The 23557-nt window shown below is 40.1% G+C and overlaps 1 protein-coding gene across 1 annotated transcript in view; it reads left to right on the top strand.

The window, feature by feature from the left end:
• LOC140728591 (extended synaptotagmin-3-like) overlaps positions 1 to 23557 on the top strand; it is a 104261-nt gene that overhangs the window by 7399 nt on the left and 73305 nt on the right. Inside the window, exons 2-3 of the mRNA XM_073047562.1 lie at positions 11431 to 11472; positions 19008 to 19142. Coding sequence (XP_072903663.1) covers positions 11431 to 11472; positions 19008 to 19142 — 177 coding nt within the window. The remainder of the gene's footprint in view (positions 1 to 11430; positions 11473 to 19007; positions 19143 to 23557) is intronic.

The raw sequence follows: 23557 nt of genomic DNA, 5'->3' as shown, positions 1-23557 counted from the left end.
GATGTTGTTTTTGAAACCTAAGTGTGTTGGAACTTGTAGATGTTATACACTGCTGGTGTGATTTTCTTTTCTCCCCCCAGAGTTGGGACAAATGATTGTTTAAGATGGTTTAAGAAGCCTTGGCATGATGTTACATGGTGTTGGCTTGATTTTGCCAGTGTGGGACCAGTGAGTGTTTAAGATGGCACGTGGAGTATCAGTCAAGTTTTGCCCAAGCTGATAGTTGAGTGTTTTCAAACAAGTGTACCCCAGTGTAACCATGATGTGTAGACAGTCTGTCAGGAGATGGGAGGGAAAGGTACCCAGTAACTGACCCACTCTTCTGGCTTGAAATCAAGTGTGTTCCTCAGAGTGTGGCATTTATATCCTGGGAATAATATACTGTACGCCTGAAAACGAGCTTCTTGAAGCAGTGCTGTGCATTACAAACTTGACAACATGGTTTATGTAACATTTATGCTAACTTGCACATAATAAACATAATGTTTGTGCATATTGAGGGAAAAATAAGAAATGTAGTTCAAGGTAGTGTTATTGGTTTTTTCAAGTCTGTTCAGGAACCTGACAGCAGTGGTGAGAAACTGGTGTTGAATATTGAGATGTTCCGTATCTCCTGCCTGATGGTCACTGTGCCGCCTAATCTGTGCTGGTGCGTGGCTGCGTGGTAACGGAAATGCTCCCATGCACCTAGCCTTGGTTGCTGTACAGCTGGAATTTTCTTTTATATAATGTTAATATAATTTTGAATTTACGCTAATAAAATTTTGAAATTTATTTTAGTCTAATTGTGAAATACCTTGTAAATAATTGTGTTCATGAATATAATCCATAAGTTTTCTAAATAACAAAGGTACCACAACCTTTTACTATGAAACATTTTAGAGCTTCAATGTATTTACATTGTCAGTGTTACAATTTACAGCATTTCAAATTGTAGCAATAAACACAGAAGGGAAGTCGGTGGCTCAGTGCTGATAAAAAGCCAGCCCGCTGAATACCAGTACCATCTAAGTTTAAAAGATTGTGAATCATGAAAGATTTTCTTTGTACTATATTTCATTATACCCTTCAATTAATTAATAAAATCAAAAGTATGTAAATTTAAAATTTTCATTCTAAATATTCATACAATGCATATTACCAAATAAAATTGCTCGGTAGTTTTCAGGATGTGTTTTTTAAAAAGAACTTCCTGCTCAGAGCAATGTTTGGTCATCACAGCAGTAAAAAAGATAACAATTAGAGGGAAAGTTACTGATGGCAGCATCAAAGAGAGCACGGCCTCTTATGTTGGGGGGGGGGGGGTGGGAGTCTTGAATGATGGGCAGGATTTTTGCTGAGATGCTGCCTTTTGTCAATATCCTCGATCGTGGGGTGAGCAGTATCTGGCTGAGCGCATCACTGTCGCCTCTTGTATTCCCAAGCATTGGAGTTTCCATATTAAGCCATGATGCAATCAGCCAGAATTCCAGTGTCAGTACTTCCCATTGTATGTCGATCAATGGTCAGTAGATGAGTGTTGTGAACATTCCTCACGGTATTACTAAGAGCAAGAGAAATGAGCCTACAAAAGGAGAGGGTGAAAGGGTCCTCTGTTTTGCTTTTTTTCCCCTCTTCGCTTTCTTGAAACCATTTCTTTCCCTTCCATTTCTTTATCCTGCTTTCACCCCCTCTTGCTGCAGCTGCTGCCCAGCCAAGAGCCCTAAATGTGGCCTTAGTTGGCCAGACTGGCATTTTTGGGCTGCTGGGGAGAAGTAACGTGCCTAACCGTAGGTGCCTCTTGTGCTGGCAGAGTTCCATCTACTGAACTGTACCAGTAACGGGGCTTACCCCCATGTCTCAGGTTCTGTCTGTTAGTAAAAACAAGGACTGGAACAGCCATATGGCCTGTTGTGTCGGCTCCACTGTTCCCTCTAGGTGCGCGGCTGCGCAATAACTAGAACTGGACGCAGCTAGAAAAAGTTTATGAAATGTGAAGGATTTTTCTTTGTTGTACTCTATGCAATTTTAGCCTTCAATTAATAAATAAAATCAAAAGTATGTGATCTTTAAGTGTTCATTTGAAATGTTAGTAGGGTGACTATTACCAAAAAAAAATCATTAAAGGGCCACGCAATTTTCAGACCGTGTGAAAATAAATTCCTGTTCAGAGCAACAGTTGGTCTGCGCAGTTGGGGGAAAAAAGAGGGAATGTTGTTCTGCTCTACTCTTTAAGCTGACTGAGTAGAATCTTTCAGTCAACACAATTGTACTGCCCTTTCCCCATATTCTTTGATCCCCTAATATATAGAAATGTATCTTTTCATTCTGAAAACAATCAGTGACCTTCTTCACAGGAGAATGGAAACACCAGTGCCCTTGAACAAAAAATCCTACAAAAGTAGTGGATACGGCCCAGTCCATCACAGGTAAAGCCCTCCCCACCATTGAGTACATCTACGTGGAGCATTGTTGTAGAAAAGCAGCACCAAACATCAGGGACCCCCACCCCCCAGGCCACACTCTCTTCTCACTACTGCCATAAGGAGGCAGGTACAGGAGCTTCAGGACTCTCACCACCAGGTCAGGAACAATCATTATCCCTGAACCATTAGGCTTTTCAACCAGAGGAGTTAACTTCACTCAACTTCATTTTCCCCCATCATTGAACTGTTCCCATAACCTATGGACTCACTTTCAAAGGCTCTTCATCTCATGTTTTTGATAGTTATTGCTTTTTTTTTTATTTGCACACCTTGTTGTCTCTTGCACTCTGGTTGAACTCCCAAGTTGGGTGATCTTTCATTGATTCTGTTATGGTTATTATTCTATAGATTTATTTAATATGCCTGCAAGAAGATGAATCTCGGGGTTGTATATGGTGATATATATGTACTTTGATAATAAATGTGCATTGAATTTTGAAGGGTAAGAATTTCACTATTTGCCATCTTAAAGAAATTTCTTCTTAAACTGTTCAGATATTCTACACTATTTGATATTATTTATATTTCTCCAATGTGCTTTTTTATTTTGCTTTTTAACATGCTAAACAGAAATATGGTAATCCTTCCAGTGTACAGGTTAAAGGAAAACCACAAACTGAGACAATGAGTTTGAGACTCTGTGTTTCATGTCCGTTTTCCAATTCCAGCATTTGCCACAGGCACAGCTCAGACACCCAGCAATAAACAGGCAATCCCATGCGTATGAACAGCTGGCATACTAATGAATGAGTCAGGCAGACCTAGATTAACAAAGTTTTACTGTATACAGGCCAACCCAGGTTAAGAACTTCTGATTAATGGAAACCCCCTTCATCTGGGCAAACCTCTGATAAAATCAACAATCCGGCATACATACACGCATTCATTCCTATGAATGGCAGAATTAGTTTCCTTGCTCTCCACTTTTAATAATTGTTTTTCTCTTATCAGTCTTGTGTTTTGATGACATTTGTTACAAAGCCGTGGAGGTTTGGTAAATGTACTAAGTGATGTCTTTGTGTATTTTCCAACTAGTGGCCAAATCAGCATGTGTAGGGGCCATGTATCTGTTCTCTGCCTGCGTTGTTTTCTGTGTCGCATGATTATTATGGTAGTTAGTCACGTGGGTTGGGTGTGGTAGAAGCAAAGAGTAGTCACGTATTCATGCTTTGTCTTTGGGTCAGTCTAGTTTGGGTAGGACTGAGGGAGTGGGCTGGGCGTGATATCTTTGTTGACCATGTAATTACACTTAAACTTGCTTAACTATTTTTGAATATTCTCGAATACACTTAAGAACATTTGGCTTAAGTACACTTAATTTGTTAAGATTCGTTATTTAGTTACAATGATTTCTGAAGGCCAATGATCCAAAAGGTTTCTTTATGACCCTATCTACCTGTGATGCCACTTATAATGAATTATGGACCTGTTGCTCAGATCCCTTTGTTCTACCACACTCCTCAGTGTCTGACCATTCACTATGTAAGACCTACCCTGGTTGGTCCTACTGAAGTGCAAAACCTCACATTTATCTGCATTGAATTTCATCTGCCATTTTTCAGCCTATTTTTCCAGCTGATGCAGATCCCTCTGCAAGCCATGATAGTCTTCCTCACTGCCCACTACACCCCCAATCTTGGTGTCATCTGCAAATTTGCCGATCCAGTTTACTGCATTATCATCCAGATCATTGTACTGAGTACAGGAGATGAGATGTTATGTTGAAATTGTATAAAATATTGATGAGGCCTAATTTGGAGTTGTAAGGAAAGACAGAATAGGTTAGGATTTTATTACTTGGAACGCAAAAGATTGAGAGGAGATTTGATAGAGATACAAAATTATGAGGGGGATATATAGGGTAAATGCAAGCAGACTTTTTCCAATGAGGTTGGGGGGGGGGCTACAACCAAAGGTCATGGGTCAAGGGTGGAAGTTGAGAAATTTAAAGGGGAACAAGGGGAAACTTTTTCACTCAGAAGGTCATGAGAGTGTGGAATAAGCTGCCAGCCACAAATGATGCACATGAGCTTGATCTCAATGTTTAAGAGAAGGTTGGACAGGCACATGGATAGTAGGGGTATGGAGGGTTATAGTCCTGGTGCAGGGTGATGGGAGTAGGCAGAATAAATGGCTTTGGCACATACTAGATGGGCCAAAAGGCTCTCTATGACTTATGACTCCGTGCAAGGAATTCTGCATTTTGAAAAATTAACATGTAAACGCACATAACTTCAGCTGTAACTCATTCAAAATAAGTGGACTTGTGTACTTATAGTATCATGACAAAGTCCAAATAAGACTGAATAGCTCAGTAACTTTTCCTCCGTAGCACAAGCCAGCATTCTTATGCAGGCATCCTGGCTGCCCAACAGATCCCAATTTTACTGATACATGAACAAACCAAAATCACTTATAGAATAAGCATGGTAATCCTGTATGGCACGTTATCCAATAGAAAATCCAATCCAGTAGTGAAGGTCCAAAGTTGAAAAATACGTTTGATCTTTAATCTGAAAACCAGCAAAATGAATAATCTTGAAACGATAAAAACTGATTAAACTAAAACCAGAATTGGAATACGGACATGAAACACAGAGTCTAAAACTCATTGTGTCAGTTTGTGGTTTTCCTTTAACCTGTACACTGGAAAGATTACCATATTTCTGTTTAGCATGTTAAAAAGCAAGATAAAAAAGCACATTGGAGAAATATAAATAATATGGAGAATTATGGGGAATAAAAGAGAAAGAAAGGTAGGGCTGGGGGGAGCCTCCTTTCTTTCTTTCTTTTCCCCAGCTCTACCTTTCTTCCTCTTTTATTTCCCATAATTCTCCACCTTCCCCCTAGCCCATTTCCCTCCAGCCTATCACTTCCTAGCTCTCTACTTTATCCCTCCCCCCACTTCTTATCCCCCCTCGACCATCCCATGTTACTTCACTACCTCCTCCCATAGATGCTGGCTGGCCTGCTGAGTTCTGCCAGCATTTTGTGTTTTTATTAAATCAGAGGAGGAGTTTAGCAAACATAATATAAAAGACATATAAACAGCAATAATAAAAACAAAGTATATAATGTCAAAATCAAATAGGTAAAATATTACGCTGTTATATATACAATGGTAAAAAAAACTACAACTCCTCATAGCAATCATTAAAAAAAGATTGGAAATTTTATTGATAAAGGGAAAAAAACCCACTAACTAAACTGAAACAAAAAAAAAGAGAAAAAAAAGGAAAGAAAGATTGGGCAGTCCAATTGAGGATAAAATTTTTAAAAAGAGAAAAAAAAATCCTTCCAGTCATCTCCGAACCTTCATGGATAAGGATTTTCCCCGAAGAGAATTTGAAAAATAAATAAATAAAAATAAATTAAATCATGTGAAAATATTGAATAAAGGGTTGCCAGACTTGTTCAAAATTAAAGGATGTATCAAATGTCTGGCTTCTAATTTTCTCCAAGCATAGACATAACATAATGGAGGAGGGCCAATAAAAAACAGTAGGTGGGTTAGATTCTTTCCAGTGTAGCAAAATAGCTCTCCTAGCCAGTAAAGTTGGAAAAGCTATCACATGTTGAGCAGAAGCAGACACTTTGCTTGCTTCCTCTGGAATAATCCCAAAAATTGCTGTAAGTGGATTAGGTTGAACATCCACATCTATAAAACTTTAGATAATATTCCAAACACATCCCTCCAAAAATTGTTTAAACTTACACATGACCAAAACATATGAGTTAGAGTAGCCACTTCTGCGTTACATCTGTCACAAATAGGGCTAATATTAGGAAAAATATGCGCTAATTTATCTTTGGACTACCTGTGTACTATCTTAAACTGAATTAAGATATGGCATGTGCAGATAGCTGAATTATTGACTAAATAATAAATTTTACTCCATTATCTGAAAGTGAATGTAGAAGTTCTACTTCCCAGGTGCGTTGAACCCTATCATTAGGCGACATGCGAACATTCATTAACTGTTTATAAATGATAGCTATTAATCGTTTTTGAAAAGGTTTAAACTGAAAAATAGCATAAGCCAAATTTAAAGAGCAGGCAGAGGGATAATTTGTTAAAAAAATCAGGTAAAAAATTCCTAACCTGTAAATATCTGAAAAAATGTGTATTAGAGATATCATATTTATCCATTAACTGTGAAAAAGACATTAAACAGTCTTGTAAAAACAAATCTAAAAATGTTTTTATTCCCTTAATTTTCCATGTTAAAGAAGCCTTATCCAAAGTTGATGGTTTAAGAAAGAAATTAGAATAAATATTACTAGAAAGTAGAAAATCATTTAATTCAAAAAATCTACGAAACTGAAACCAGATTTTTAAAGTATGTTTAACAATAGGGTTGAGAGCTTGTCTACCTATTCTGGAGAGCAAAGACGGGGGGGGAGCTCCCCTTCAGATCATTGATATAGATGACAAACCACAAGGGACCCAGATGGAGGGAAAGGTAGTTTTGAGGAAGCAGAGAGGCTACAGAAGGACATAAACAGATGAGGAGAATGGGCAAAGAAGTGGCAGATTGCCAGGAAGAGTATGGTTATGCACTTAGTAGAAAAATTGAAAGGGTTGACTATTTTCTAATTAGAAAATTCAAAAAAAAACTGAGGCACAAGGGTACTTGGGAGTCCTTGTGCAAGATTCCCTAAAGGTTGAGTCTATGATGAGGAAGGCAAATGCAATGTTAGCATTCATTTCAAGAAGACAAGAATATAAAAGCAAGGATGAAACGTTGAGATTTTATAACGCACTGGTGAGGCCTCACTTGGAGTATTGTGAGCAGTTTGACACAGAACACAGAAATCTACAGCCCGTTACAGGCCCTTCGGCCCACAATGTTGTGCCGACCATGTGACCTACTCTAGAAACTGCCTGGAGTTTCCCTACCACATAGTCCTCTATTTTTCTAACATCCATGTACCTATCTAAGAGTCTCTCAAAAAACCCTATTGAATCTGCTCTGCCATCTTGGCTGGCAGTGCATCCCACACACCCACCACTCTGTGTTAAAAAGCTTACCCCTGACATCTCTGTTTCTACTTCCAAGCACCTTAAAACTGTGCCCTCTCATATTAACCATTTCAGCCCTGGAAAAAAGCTTCTGGCTATCCACACGATCGATGCCCCTCATCATCTTATACAGGTCATCTCTCATCCCCCGTTGCTCCAAGGAGAAAAGGCCAAGTTCATTCAAACTTTTCTCAAAAGGCATGCTCTCCGGTCCAGGCGATATCCTTCTAAATCTCCTCTGCACTCTTTCTATTGTATCCACATCCTTCCTGTAATGAGGTGACCAGAACTGAACACAGTACTCCAAGTGGGGTCTGACCAAGGTCCTATATAGCTGTAACATCACCTCATGGTATTTTTAGGCCCTTTATCTTAGAAAGGATGTGCTGCAACTGGAGAAGGTTTAAACGAAGTTCACAAAAATTATTTTAGCATAGAATGGCCTGTCATATGAAGGGCATTTGATGGCTCTGGGCCTATATTCACTAGAATTCAGAAAAGTGAAGGGTGTCCTCATTGAAACCCATTGAATAGTGTGAAAGGCCTTGATAGAGTGAATGTGGAGAGGATATTTCCTATGATAGGAGAGTCTAAGACCAGAGGACATAGCCTCAGAACAATGGTGCATCCTTTTAGAACGGAGATGGGGAGGAGTTTCTTTAGCCAGAGAGTGGTGAATCTGTGGAATTCTCTGCCACAGGCAGCTGTGGAGGTTAAGTTTTTATGTATATTTAAACATAGAAAACCTACAAAGTTTCAGCCCACAAAGTTGTGTTGAACATGTCCCTACCTTAGAAATTACTAGGCTCACCTATAGCCCTCTATCTTACTAAGCTAAAATGTACCTATCTAAAAGTCTCTTAAAAGACCCTATCGTATCCGCCTCCACAACCGTTGCTGGCAGCCCATTCCACGCACTCCCCACTCTGAGTAAAAGTCTTACCCCTGACATCTCCTCTGTACCTACTCCTCAGCATCTTAAACCTGTGTTTTCATGTGGCAACCATTTCAGCCGTGGGTAAAAGCCTCTGACTATCCACGCAATCAATGCCTCTCATCATATACACCTCTATCCAGTCACCTGTCATCCTCCTTCGCTCCAAGGAGAAAAGGCCGAGTTCACTCAACCTGTTTTCATAAGGCATGCTCCCCAATCCAGGCAACATCCTTGTAAATCTCCTCTGCACCCTTTCTATGGCTTCTACATTCTTCCTGTAGTGAGGCAACCAGAACTGAGCACAGTACTCCAAGTGGGGCCTGACCAGGGTCCTATTTAGCTGCAACATTACCTCTTGGCTCCTAAATTCAATTCCACAATTGATGAAGGCCAATACACCATATGCCTTCTTAACCACAGAGTCAACCTGCATAGCAGGTTTAAGGCAGAGATTGATAGATTCTTGATTGGTCAGGATATGAGGGGATACTGGGAGAAGGCAGGAGATTGGGGCTGAAAGGAAGGTTGGATCAGTCATTATGAAATGGTGGAACAGACTCGACTGGCCAAGTGGCCTAATTCTGCTCCTATATCTTATGGTCTTATGAGACCCCATCTCATTGGCTCTTCACTCAACCCTGGAACATCTGGAGAGCAAAGATGCATGCATGCTCTTTATTGACTACAACCTGGCATTCAATATTATAATTTCCTCAAAACTAGTTAATATGCCTCAATACTACCTTATGCAACTGCATCATTGATCTCCTCACTCGCAAATACCGGTCAGTTTGGATATCTTCTCCGTAATCTCCCTCAGAACAAGGTGCACCACAAGGCTTTGTGCTTTGCCACCTGCGTTACCCGATTTACACTTGTTACATCAGGATGCTGGTTACCGAAAACAGCTCGGCATTCAACATCATCATTCCCTCAAAGCTGTTCAATAAGCTTCAAGACCTCAATACCCCCTTTGTGCTTTCATAAGAAAGCCCTTTTTATATTTACTCCAGCCTTCATATTGCCATTTTAGGAACTATTCATTACAAATAGTTATATTTCATGTAGAAAGAATAAATAATTCAAAACTTACAACATCATAGACAGTTACATGTGAGGACATGTGTATGGATCTTATACTTTCCAGAGGAACAAGTCCTGTCCTTTTCCTAGGAAATCAGAATCAGGTTTAGTATCACTGGCACATGTCATTGCAATCCATAATTTAAAAAGTCTCGATCTGTTGTGGTTGCTTGTTTTTATTGTTTGCATGATTTGTGGGTTTCTTTTCCACTCCCTCTACGCATTGGGTGTTGATTTTTTTTTTAAACTGGGTTTCAAATTTCTTTGTGACCCGCCTGTAAGTAGACAAATCTCAAAGTTGTATAGTATATACATTGGTAATAAATGTACTTCGAATCATTTGAATAAATGTAAAGTTAAATAAGAGTGCAAAAAGAGAATTAAAAAGTAGTGAGATTGTGTTTATGGGTTCATTGGCTACTACAGAAATCAGATGGCAGAGGGGAAGGAGCTGTTCTTAAATTGTTGATTACATCCCTTCAAGCTCCTGTACCACCTCCCTGATGGTAGCAATGAGAAAAGATTTGTCCTGGGTGATGGTGGGGGGGGGGGGGGTCCTTAATAATGGATGCAGCCTTTTTGAGGCATCACTCCTTGAATTTACTACTTTACAACAACAAAGACAAAAAGTAGCAGAATATTATCAATATTGAAGGTTCTAACATAGAATTATTTTTAAGTAAACACACTTACACCTCAAATACTCTTTTGTGTTTAGTCATGTTTCTATATCTAATCAAGTTTAGAAGGATGCTCGTATGACCATCCACCACCTGTGCCCATGGCTTCAGTTTTGTATTTATGCAAGTGTTCTTGGTGGCTTTGCTGCTTTAATTTTTGATAACATACACAATAGAATATTGCAGGATGATATTCATTTATCACCATGGTTATAATTTGAGTCCGGAGTATGTGATCTTTGGTGAATTGACAGTGATTACTGTTAGCTATCCAAAGCTGTCCACAAAAGATCTGATGAGATTTGTGGCACAAGACTTTGACTTTGCTGTTAGTTGCTGCCAGATGTCACTTCAAGAGCACTTGGAACACGTAATTAGAGGTACCTAAACAGCCAATCATATCAACAGTTTTATATAGATGACAAACCACAAAGAGAAAAGCATTTTTTCCCCCAAGCATTTTACTGTGTACTCAGTTTTGGACTGTGGAACATGCAAGTAAGATGGGAGCGAAAATTTCATTATTTTATATGTATTTTCAGTTTAAGATGTTAATAGAGGGGAATAGTAACCCCACAATTCCTTGCAGAGAGTATTTATAAGTTGCAATTGTAGTTCAGTGATAGTTTTAAAGACAGAGTTTACTTTGATTTCTCACATAACAAGATAATGTTTCTGGGTACTTTTATATTTAGAACAATATTCCCTCTATTTTTGTTTCAGCTGCACAGCCCCAACATTGCTCTGAGCAGGAATTTTTTTTATTTTTTTTATTAACACAGCCTGAAAACTGTGCAGCACTTTAAATGGTGTCAGTGGTCAGCGAGCTGGCAGTTTACTTACGATGAGCTACCGAGATATATTCTGTGTTTATTCTTACAATTTGTAACTGTATTGCCACTTGAAACATTAACAATGTAAATGCATTGAAGCTCTACAATGTTTCAAAGTAAAGTTTGTGGTACTCTTATTATTTAGAAAATATGTGGATTGTAATCATTAACACATATTTACAAGGTATTTTTCACAATTATATTAACATAATTTCAAGTTTATACTAACATTATGTAAAAGAAAATTTTAGCTGATGGCAACAAAGGCTATGTGTACGGGAGTATTTCAGTTACTGTGCGGCTACGCACCCGTGCAGCTTTGAGGGAAGAGTGATTCCAACCCATGTTGTGTGTTAAGTAAGGATGTGAATACATCTCTGAAATTATATGTACTTTTCTCTTGTTTCAGGTTCACTTTCCAGATGTGGAAAGAGTGGAATGGCTGAACAAGGTAAGGAACAAGATTGGGAACTCCAGAAATCTAAAATCTGAATCTAAGTTTTGTGTACGTTCTGAGATTTAAGTATCTCAAAGTCAGTTCAATATAATGACATTCATTAATTGTCTTGTCCATAATGTGAAAACTGCAGTACGGTTTTGCTCCCAAATATTGTTCTTTGTCTTCAAGATCTGTTCTTGTATGATAACAGAACAGTTTTGATCATCAGCAATGTTCTGTCATATTCCTGGCCATCAAACAGGATATTTAAAATTTAAAGTAAATTTATTATCAAAAGGTAGAAATATCTCACTCCATACAACCCTGAGGTTCATCTTGCAGGCATGCATAGTAAATCCAAGACACACAACAGAATCAATGAAAGACTGCACCCAACAGAAAAGACAAACGATCACTGTTGGAAAAAACAACGGTGTAAACATGAAAGAGAAATAATATTAAATAACCAGCAAATATTGAGAGCATGAGATGAAAAGTCCTTGAAAGTGAGTCCAGAGGTTGTGGGAATAGTTCAGTGATGGGGCAAGTGAAGTTTTCCCCTCAGGTTCAAAAGCCTGATAGCTGAGGCATAATAGCTGTTCCTGAACCTGGTGGTGTGGGTCCTGTGTCTGCTGTAGCACCTTCCTGATGGCAGCAGTGAGAAGAGAGCATGACCTGGGTGTTGGTGGTCCCTGACAATGGATGTTGTTTGCCTGAGATAATGTTTTGTGCAGATGGGCTCAATGGTGGGGAGGACTTTACCCATGACGGACTGGGCCATATCCACTACTTTCTGCAGGATTTTCCATTCAAGGTCATTGGTGCAACAAGTCAATATACTTTCCACCACACATCTATAGAAGTTTGTCGAAGTTTTAGATGTCATGCTGAACCTTCACAAAGTTCTAAGGAAATGAAAGGTCCAATGCTTATTTCATAATGGCACTTACATGCTGGACCCAGGACAGATCCTCTGAAATGATAACACTAAGGAATTTAAAGTTGCTGACCCTTTTCCATCTCTGACCTCAATGAAGACTGGCTCTTGGACTTCCATTTTCCTCCTCCTGGTCAATAATCAGTTACTTCAGCTTGCTGACATTCAGTGATGTTGAGGCACCAGCCAGCCAGATTTTCAATACCCTTCCTCTATGCTGTTTTGTCACCACATTTGCTTCAGCCAACAATGGTGGTGGTCTCTGCAAACTTAAATATGACACTAGAGCTGTACTTAACCTCACAGTCATAAGTATAAAGTGAGTAGAGCAGGGGCTGTGCATTCAGCCTTGTGGTGCACCTTTTCTGAGGGAGATTGTGGAGGAGATGTTTTTGCCAAACCAAACTGACTGGCATCTGCAAGTGAGGATATTGGGGATCCAGTTGCATAAAGAGGTATTGAGGCCAAGGTCTTGAGGGTATGACTGTATTGAATGTCAAGCGGTAGTCAATGAAGAGCATCCTGACGTATGCACCTTCACCATCCAGGTGTTTCAGAGCTGAGTGGAAAGCAATGAAATGACATCTGCTGTTGAGCTGCTGTGACTGTAGGCAAACTGGAGCAAATCCATGTCACTTCTCAGGCAGGAGCTGATACGTTTCATCATCAACCTCTCAAAGTACTTCGTTACAGTGGATGTAAGTGGGACAATAATCATTGAGGCAGGTTAGCATGTTCTTCTTCAGCACTGGTATAATTGAAGCCTGCTTGAAGCAGATAGGGACCTGAGTCTGCTGAAGTTATCAGTGAACACCCCAGCCAGTGTCAGAGAAATTTGCTCAACAAAGACACACCCCGGTTTTCAGTTTAATTACTTTGTTACGTGACCACAGAGAGCTCAATTAGAGACTCTGCTAGAGCAAGCAGAAGCTAGGTCTTTTATACCTCGAAATACATGTAGTTCAGCAGTTTCCAGGGGTCAAGAGCTCCTGCTTAGACCTTATCGACAAAGTTCACGATGCTTCCATACCTTACACAAAATTAGACATAGAATCCTCACATACACAATCATTTCCCCATTATTTCAAAGAAACCAAGTTTTCAGTCCTGTAGTCTTGAAGGCCAAAGGAACCTCTCAATTAATTATAAGAAACCAAGCGATCAGTCAGTGTAGTTTTGAAGGGCTAAGGGTTCCTCCTAACACATAACATCCATGATTATGAGTTCTTCATTACTAACAAGATTTGCTACATCTGTGTGTTATGAGATCTTCATTTCTAACAGGGCTTGTTACTACTTAATAGGATTAGACAGACAGACCCCATTTACTACTTTCCCTGCCCTGCTATCCTCATAATTCAGTTAACTCTTAATTCTCAGGTTTAATTTTCTTCCACAGTCAGTACAGGTCTTTAGTACTCAGCCAGGTACACCATCTAGGCTGGATGCTTTCTGTGGGTTCACCCTCCTGAAGGATGCTCTCACATTGGCCTCAGAGACTGAAATCACAGAGTCTCTGGGGGCTGTGAACATTCCTCCATGTTTTGATGGACAAAGTGTGCATAAAAGGAAATGATATGACCAGTCCAAAATAGACTGAATGTAATGTAGCAAATTTAACAGAATGCACTGGTATTTTTGCCAATGCCTTTAGATGCCTGCTGTAGGCAGTTTAATCCCAGAAATATTTAAGGAGGCAGAGATCACTGCTACCTGACAGATGCAAGAGGTTCTACAGATATGAAATCTGATGAAGGATCACAGCCCAAAACATTGACTCTTTATTCCTCTCAATTGATGCAGCCTGACCTGCTGACTTCCTCCAGAATTTTGTGTGTGTTACCTGATAGACATTAGTTTTATGCCTGGTCTGAGATCCTGATGTTCAAACGCCTTTCATTAATTGGCCAAAGGTGCGATGAAACCCTGGAGCACTGATGAATTTCACTGTCGGTATCTGCCTTTCCTCAGCGGTAACTCTCAAGATACAGGGAATAGGTCTGCCTGTGAGCTTTTGTTGTGGGAGAACGGTGTGGTGCAGCAGAAACAGCCAGGAGTTAAATGTTTCTGAGATATGAAGTGATCCATATTTTCTCATATTTCTTGTTCACTGCCAAGGAACATCCTGCTCTGCACTGTCAACAGTTTACCGCTCTTGTCACAGTCCAGCATCCTGTTCTGTTGTGCAACTCATTCATTTCTGATCTAGACCCTTCCATATAATATTCTCATTGCCTGTATGACTGGATATAATATTGGAAAGTATCATTTGCTTTTTCATTATTCTCTAAGATATGGGTTCCAACCTTTTTATGCCATGGACCAATGCCATTAAGCAAAGGGTCTGTACCCCATTTGGAACCCCTGTTCTAAGGATTCATGCGATTATTATGATCGTGCATGTATGGCAGACAGGCAAAGTGTCAACATTTCTTCATGGTCTTCCAGTTTACTTCAATCTTCTGTTGAGTGTGGCTCATGCCTATTTTTTCCCCAAGTAGCAAACCAATCAAATGATCAAAAAATGGAATGAATTTATCCATGTTTAGAGAAAGATAGAAATCACCATCTCATAAGAATTGGATTTTCTACATGAATTTGGAAATAGTAAATCTGTTTTAAGGTTACACTTTATTATGAACATGTGAACACTCATACTGTTTTTAAAATGACAGTCTAATTTTCTCCGAATTTAATAGCAAACATCATAATGAAAATTGTCATGACTGACAGTAATTGATGTGGAATAACATATCATTTCGAGTTCAATCTGCACTTTAGATTAAGGATAATTTCCATCATCTGATTACAGTGCCGGCACATTTCCATTCTCACAAAGGAAAACTTCAGTATCCATGCAACAATACCAGTTGGTAGAATGACAAGTGCACTGCAGTGTCATTAGCCTTTCCACAAACAGATTACTACAATTTCCTCCTAGCCACAGGCTGAATGTATTGAAAGTCTTGTCAGATTTTTGATTTATTCATTTTCATACCAAAATATATTCATCACTATGTGCCGTGTCATATAACATGGACGATCGTGGTCTTTCCATGACCACGATTGTTCTTGGTAAATTTGTCTACAGAGGTGGTTTACCATTGCCTTCTGGGCAGTGTCTTTACAAGATGGGTGACCCCAGCCATTATTAATACTTTCCAGAGATTGTCTGCCTGGCATCAGTGGTCGCATAACCAGGACTTGTGATATGCACCAGCTACTCATAAGACTATCTGCTACCTGCTCCCATGGATTCACGTGACCCTGGTAGGGAAGGGGGTGGGGGCTTAGAAGGTGTTACACTTTGCCCAAGGGTGACTTACAGGCCAGAGAAGTTCCGTTATGCCTCCTTTGGTAGAGACATAATTCCACCCTGCCATCCATACCAAAATACAGGCACCAAATAAGTCTTTTTTCCTGAACTTCCAATTATCCTGTTGTGTTACCTTTTTGCGAATTGCACTTGCTAACTTAAAAATGTCTTACAACTTCTAAGTAAGGCAAATGAGAACAAGGCTACCAGCTTTCACTTCTTTCACCAAATGAAAAGCTTGCTGTGGGGAAAACTCATATTACAGTGGTAAATGTACAGTGCCTGTAAAAAGTATTCAACCCCCTTGGAAATATTCATATTGTATTGTTTTACAACGTTGAATCACAGTGCATTTCATTTGGCTTTTTTGACACTGATAAACAGAAAAGACTGCTGTGTTGTAATGAAAACAAGTTTCTACAAATTGGTCTAAGTTTATTACAATTATTAAACACAATAGATGATTTACATTATTACTCACCCCCTTCTAGTCAGTATTTAGTAGATGCACCTTTGGCAGCAATTACAGCCTTGAGTTTGTGTGGATAGGTCTCTATTAGCGTTTTACATCTGGACACTGCAATTTTTCCCCATTCTTCTATACAAAACTGCCAAGCTCTGTCAAATTGCATGGGGATTGTGAGTGAACAGCCATTTTCATGTCCAGCTACAAATTCTCAGTTAGATTGAGGTCTGGATTCTGACTTGGCCATTCCAGGACATTAACTTTGTTGTTCTTAAGCCATTCCTGTATAGCTTTAGCTTTATGCTTGGGGTCATTGTCTTGCTGGAAAACAAATCTTCTCCTAAGACGCAGTTCTCTCACAGACTGCATCAGGTTTTCCTCCAGGATCTCCCTGTGTTTCGCTGCATTCATTTTACCCTCTACCTTCAAAAGCCTTCCAGGGCCTGCTGCAGTGAAGCAGCCCCCACCATGCTTCACGGTAGGGATAGTGTGTTTATTGATGATGTGCGGTGTTTGGCTTACACCTAACATAGCATTTAGTCTGATGGCCAAAAAGCTCAATTTTCATTTCATCAGACCATAGAACCTTCCAGTTGACTTCAGAGTATCCCACATACCTTCTGGCAAACTGTAGCTGAGAGTTCATGTGATTTTCTTTTTTTTAAAAAAATGGTGGCTTTCTCTTTGCCACCCTCCCTTAAAGCTGCAACTGGTGAGGCACCTGGGCAACAGTTGTTGTATGTGTAGTGTCTCCCATCTCAGCTACTGAAGCTTGTAACTCCTCCAGAGCTGTCATAGGTCTCATGGTGGCCTCCCTCACTAGTCCCCTTCTTGCATGGCCACAGTTTGTGAGGACAGCCTGCTCTAGGCAGATTTACAGCTATGCCATATTCTTGATGATTGACTTAACTATATTCCAAGAGATATTTATTGAGTTGAAATCCATTTTCTGACTGGTTTTCAATAACCTTTTTGTGGAGTTGCTTGGAGTGTTCTTTTGACTTCATGGATAGTTTTTGGCAGGATACAACTCACCAGCAGTTGGACTTTCTAAATACAGATGTATTTTTCTCCAATCAATTCAAACACCTTGACTGCACACAGGTGATCTCCATGTAACTAATGATGTGGTTTCTAAAACCAATTTACTGCACAGGTGTGGAATTGGTGTGTCATATTAAAAGGGGGTGAATAGTTATACAATCAATTATTTTGTTTTTTATATTTGTAATTGATTTAGATCACTTTGTAGATATCTCTTTTCACTTTGACACAAGAGTCTTTTCTATTGATCAATGTCAAAAAAAAACCCAAATTAAACCCACTGAGATTCAATGTTGTAAAAAATAAAACATGAGAACTTCCAAAAAGAGTGAATAGGTGAAAACTTTTTATAGACACAGTAGATTAGCCAGAAATTTTGACCACCATGACCTCCAACTATTTTTTACTTTTTAATGTGTCAGTATGATATCAATGATCTCCAGGTCAGCTTGTGTTGCTCATTGAAAATTTGACTGGTCATGATCTATCACCCAGTCGATGCTGAAAAACCTCAATAGAGTAGATGTGGAGAGGATGTTCCTATGGTGGGAGAGTCTAAAACTAGAGGGAACCGCCTCAGAATAGAGGAGCATCTTTTACAACAGAGATGAGAAGGAATCTCTTCAGCCAGAGTGTGAATCTGTGGAATTCTTTGTCACATGCAGCTGAGGAGGCCAAGTCATTGAGTATATTTAAGCAAGAGGTTGATAGATTGTTGATTAGTCAGGGCCTGAAGGGATACAGGGTGGAAGAAGGCAGGAGACTGGGGCTGAGAGGGAACGTGGGTCAGTTATGTTGAAATGGCAGAGCAGGCTCGATGGGCCAAATGGCCTAATTCTGCTCCTGTTCCTTATGGACATCATCTTCATGACTACTTTCACTTGATTCAATTTGGAATGCACCAGGGAACTTCGCCCTCCTTGATCTGGAAATGCTTATTGATTTTGATTTTCAGAGTGTTAACTGGGGACAATGGAAGGTGGTCTAAATGGTCATCTAAATGCTTGGCATGCCCCACGATTAAGCTACCTGACATAACCCTTTTAAATTCCTTTCCAACAGCAAACTGTCTGTTAAAATGCAGGCACCCAAACTTTTATCTTGAAACTGTTGCTCACATTTCACTTTGTATCCGGGTCAGCACATTAAGACCACTGCTGGTCCAACGATGACATTCTGAGGGTCAAATCTGAAGCTTCACTGTGTGGCGACTCATAAACCATTATCATTGTTGGTTCAATGATGTTTAATGAGTTGGAGGATAAGGGTTGTGGAAAAATGGATGCTGGAAACAGATAAAGAAAAGATGGGGTGCTTAAAATTGTGTGCAGTATTTGTTGTGCAGTTCTGGTTGCCATATTACAGGAAAGATCTGGAGGCTTTGGAGAGGGTGCAGGGTGGTGCTGAATATTGGTAGCTCGGGTTGAGGCATTTGATGTAGTTTTCACCGAGCTTAGAAATTAGCTTGCAAACGTTTCATCATCAGTAAAAGCATTGTGTTTATATAGGCCCCTGTTGGTCCTGATTGGCTCCCCTCAGGCTCTGAATAGATGTTATGAGCTAGAGGGCCTATCGCTGTGCTGTACTACTCTATATTTTATGCTGTAACCTCTTTGATGTCCAGAAAGGGAAGATCCTGAACTATTTTTAGGTAAAATACTACTGTTGGTTTGGAATGTTTCATTCATAGTTTCTTTGTTTTAACATTATAATCTTCAATTGATTAAACCAGAATATTCAGGTTTTCATCTGTGTTCTCTAACATTTTATACTTTCTGAACTAGATTTTAAAACAAGCCTGGCCATATTTTGGAATGTATCTGGAAAGAACATTTAAAGACATCATTGAGCCTTTAGTATGTGGATCAAACGTTTGCTTGAAAACATTTGCCTTCACAAAACTTAATTTTGGTGAACAGGTAAGGATATTGTTCTTCATGTGATTTGATTTATTTCAATGTGGTTGACCATAAAATGAAACTGCTCCGGAATTTTGTCTGAATAATCAAATTTGTAATGACATTGGCCAGGCTATGCAATATAATCTGTTATCTATTACCTGAAGGATTTTAGTGTTTAAATCCAAAGTTCTTTTTGATGTCAGGAATGAGACATAAAACTTGTTGTTTCAGGAAGAGTCGATAGAACAGAAAGAAGCAGAACAGACAGTAACAGGAAAAGCTAAGATTCAAGGATATGGCGCCAAGCACAATACAGCTTTTTTTATACCCACAGAGATAAGAAAAATTCCATTCTAATCTATAGATAATAATAATCTAATTTAAAGTACTTCGTCAATACTGAAGTAAAAATTAGCCAATGGGAAAACTCTTATTCACAAGACAATAAGACCATAAGATATAAGAGCAGCATTTGGCCCATTGAGTCTGTGCCACCATTTCATCATAGTTGACCAGTTTCCATCTCTGCTCCAATCTCCTGCCTTCTCAGTATCCCTTCATGCTCTGACTAATCAAGCATCTATTAAACTCCGCCTTAAGTATACTCAGTGACTTGGCCTCCACAGCCGTGTGTTGTAACTAATTCCACAGATTCACCACTCTTTGGCTGAAGAAATTATGCAGTACAAAGCTTCCCTAATTAAACTTTATTTAACTACTGGTGGCATATTAAACAGTTATGCATACTATAGCCACTAGGAATTATAGCAAACAGTTACTTGTGTAGAAGTATTTATAAAATACAAGCAGATAGTTGCCTGTTCTCCATCTTTCTCTGGTGCTCCCCTCCCCCTTTCTTCCAAGGCCTTCCATCCTATGATACTCCCCCTTCTCTAGCCTTGTATCCCTTTTGCCAATCAACTTCCCAGCTCTTGGCTTCATCCCTTCCCCTCCTGTCTTCTCCTATCATTTTGGGTCTGCCCCCTCCTCCTCCCACTTTCAAATCTCTTACTATCTCTTTTTTCAGTTAGTCCCGACGAAGGGTCTCGGCCCGAAACGTCGACAGTGCTTCTCCCTATAGATGCTGCCTGGCCTGCTGTGTTCCACCAGCATTTTGTGTGTGGTGCAAATACAAACATTTGTAGATAATTAATTGGCAAAGTGTGAAGAAATTTACAAGTAAACAGTCAGACCCAATCTACTACTTTATTTTAATTTTCTTTTCTGCTTATAACATATTAAAGTAAGCCCTATAGATTGTAATGTAAAATTGGCAAAAATATTAGAAGTGAATACTGCGTACAATTGGCTTACACTAGGTACAATGTTGTACATATTTTTCTGTGTCCAATCCACCAAGAGTCAATGAGATGTACAGGAAGATTACTCCTGCTTAGCACTGCTGCCTGCTGTGCCACCAACAAAGCCCATAGATCAGCTGCAGGGTCATCAGCCAGGGACCACTATTCATTGATGTTTTGCTCCCTGGTACTTCTAGTGACTGAGCTGTGGCAGGGACGTCTCCCTATCACACCATTCAGCTTTCGATAGGGTTAGTTGTTCCCCCAGTTCCTGTCCTTCCTCCTCAGCCACAGCCAAAAGCTGCCTTTTTTAGCCTCTTCAGCCAATTCTCTAGCAGCTCTCCTGAGCCTTGCTCCAGTCACTGCCATATTGTGGAGTAACCTATCGGCAGTGTGCTGACGAAGGCCCAGCATCCTACCTCCATGGGATAAGTGATGGTCCTCCAGCCAACTTCCTTACACTCACCTACAGTACTTCAACCTCTTATGCTCATGGGCAGCCTCCACTCCTTCCTCCCATGGGATTGTTAACTCAATGAGGAGGACTGTCTTAGTGGCCATGGACCTCAGTGCTATGTCTGGACAGAGATTTGATGATGACTTCCTTGGGGAACTGTAGCTGCCTGCTGAGATCTGCCCTCATGTTCCACTCCTTGCCTGTGGAGAAGTGTCCTGAGGGAGCTCCTGGGCGAGTGCATTCAGCACTCTTGCCAGCTTTAACAAATGGGATGAGTTGGCATCCTACTGGGGAAAGGCTGATTCTCGCGTTATCTCTGCCAGCTTCTTTAGAACTTGGTCGTGCCACTAACTGTTGCATCCTTGGGACAGCAGTCTTGCAGCCTGCCAGGGTGTGTTGAAGGTTGGTATTGGTGATGTTACAGAGGGAGCATCGAACCTCACCACCGAACCACTGGTGAAGATTTTAGGGGTAGGGCAAGGTATCATAGGTTGCCCTGATGAGACAGCTGAGTCTGGCATGTGCTGTACATCTTTTTCTGTATCAAATCCACCAAAAGTTCATGCCAAGACCCTTTTTCAGGATTGGAAAGGAAGGGGGAATTTATCAGAATGAAAAAGTGGGGGGGGGGGGGGAAGAGACCAGCTGGAAGGTGATAGGTGAAGCTGGGTTGGTGGGAAAGGTCAAGGGCTGGAGAGGAAGGACAGTGACACAGGAGGAAGGAATGTGATAGGAGAGGTGACTGAACCATAGGAGAGGGGAGGTAGGGCAGGACCCAGGGGGAGATGATGGACAACTGAAAAGAGATAAAAGGTCAGAGTGGCATTTGTTGTGATGCATTGGACCAGTACCCCTCCCTTTTCTAAACAGTTTGCCATACAAATTCTGAATTATTAGACTCTTTTAAAATTTAATTGGATTATGGCTGCTTAGTACCTTATTGAATTTGTATCCATTTGCTTAACCTTTGTGGGATATTTCATAAACCACTTCAATTTCCTTTTAGGTATTGTCAGACATCTGTGCGGGAACTTTCCATTGTAGGCTGTTTATTAAACTGTTTTTGTTCAGTTTGCACATGCACTCCTGATTTGTTTGCTCCAACTTGTGTGCACATTTGACTGTTTAATTATAATTTTTGTTTTTGTCTTTCTTTAATAACTGGCTAAGTAAATGTTCATAAATATACTTTCTTTATAATCGTATGCAGTATATGATCTGTTACTTGTTGCTGACGGGTGACTGTGGGGGGTGGGGGCGGTAAATCACACAGCATTCACACAAACCAGGGTTTGGGTGGGAGAGACATCCCAATCTCTGGTTTGGCAGGACCAAAGTTATATACACCCTAGACGTTCAAAGCCTGAGAAAGGTGGGTTTCTTGCCATGGAGTCCAGTAGCCGTTAGCTAACGAGCTGCATTTCCAGAGACATCCATTAAAAAGGGGTTTAATGAGGGGTATAGATAGGGTAAATGCAAGCAGGCTTTTTCCACTGAGGTTGGATGGGACTACAACTAGAGGTCATGGGTTAAGTGGGAAAAGTGAAATGTCTAAGGGGAAGATGAGGGGAAACTCTTTCATTCGTATGGTCGCGAGAGTGTGGAATGAGCTTCCAGCGCAAGTGGTGCATGCAAGCTCGATTTCAATGTTTCAGAGAAGTTTGAATAGGTACACGGGAGGGATATGAAGGTCTATGGTCCTGGTCAACAGGTTGATGGGAGAAGGCAGTTTAAATAGTTTAGCATGGAGTAGATGGGCTGAAGACTTCTGTGCTGTACCTTTCTATTTGTTTTGATAATAACATTTCTATGAATGTTATTATCAAAATCTGCGATATTTTATTTTAATAAAAAGGGAACAATGAATCTCAAATGTACCAAAGAATAATTGTCTTGCTCGTTCAGTCTTCAAGCACTTTTAAAAGAAATTGAAATTAACTTTTAAAATGAAATTGACCTTTCTTCTAATACGCTTCTGGGTAACGCATAGGATCCGTTCAGAATGTTACTTTCTCCAACTAAACATTGATATTCTGGTTCAAAGTTTACTAACTTTGCTTTTACTCTTCTTTTCCACTTGCATTTTAACTTCAGTAGTCTACCCAGAGCAAAGCAAAAGCAGCTTAACAGATTGTTGAATACATACTCCGTGGCCACCTTACTGGGTGCACCTGTACACCTCGATAATGCAAATATCCATTCAACCAATCACGTGGCAGCAACTCAATGCATAAAAGCATGCAGACATGGTCACAAGGTTCAATTGTTGTTCAGACCAAACATCAGAATAGGGAATAAATATGATCTAAGTGACTTTCACCATGGAATGATTGTTGGTGCCAGACAGGGTGGTTTGAGTATCTCAGAAACTGCTGATCTACTGGGATTTTCTCAACAACAGTCCCTAGAGTTTGCAGAGAATAGTGTTTTTAAAAAAAAAACCAAAAACCACCAGTGACTGGTAGTTCTGTGGGCGAAGACTTCTCGTTAATGGGAGAGGTCTCAGGAGGATGGGCAGACTGGTTCGAGCTGACAGGAAGGTGACAGTAACTCAAATAACCACGTGTTACAACAGTGGCTTGCAGAAGAGCATTTCAGAATGCAAAACCTTGAAGTGAAAGCTACAGCAACAGAAGACCGCAGACATATATTCAATAGCCACTGTATTAGAATCA

This window comes from Hemitrygon akajei, chromosome 5 (assembly GCF_048418815.1).
Source record: "Hemitrygon akajei chromosome 5, sHemAka1.3, whole genome shotgun sequence".
Classification (NCBI taxonomy): Eukaryota; Metazoa; Chordata; class Chondrichthyes; order Myliobatiformes; family Dasyatidae; genus Hemitrygon; species Hemitrygon akajei.
Note: the sequence above shows the minus strand (reverse complement) of the source record. Positions and strands in the feature narration are given on the sequence as shown.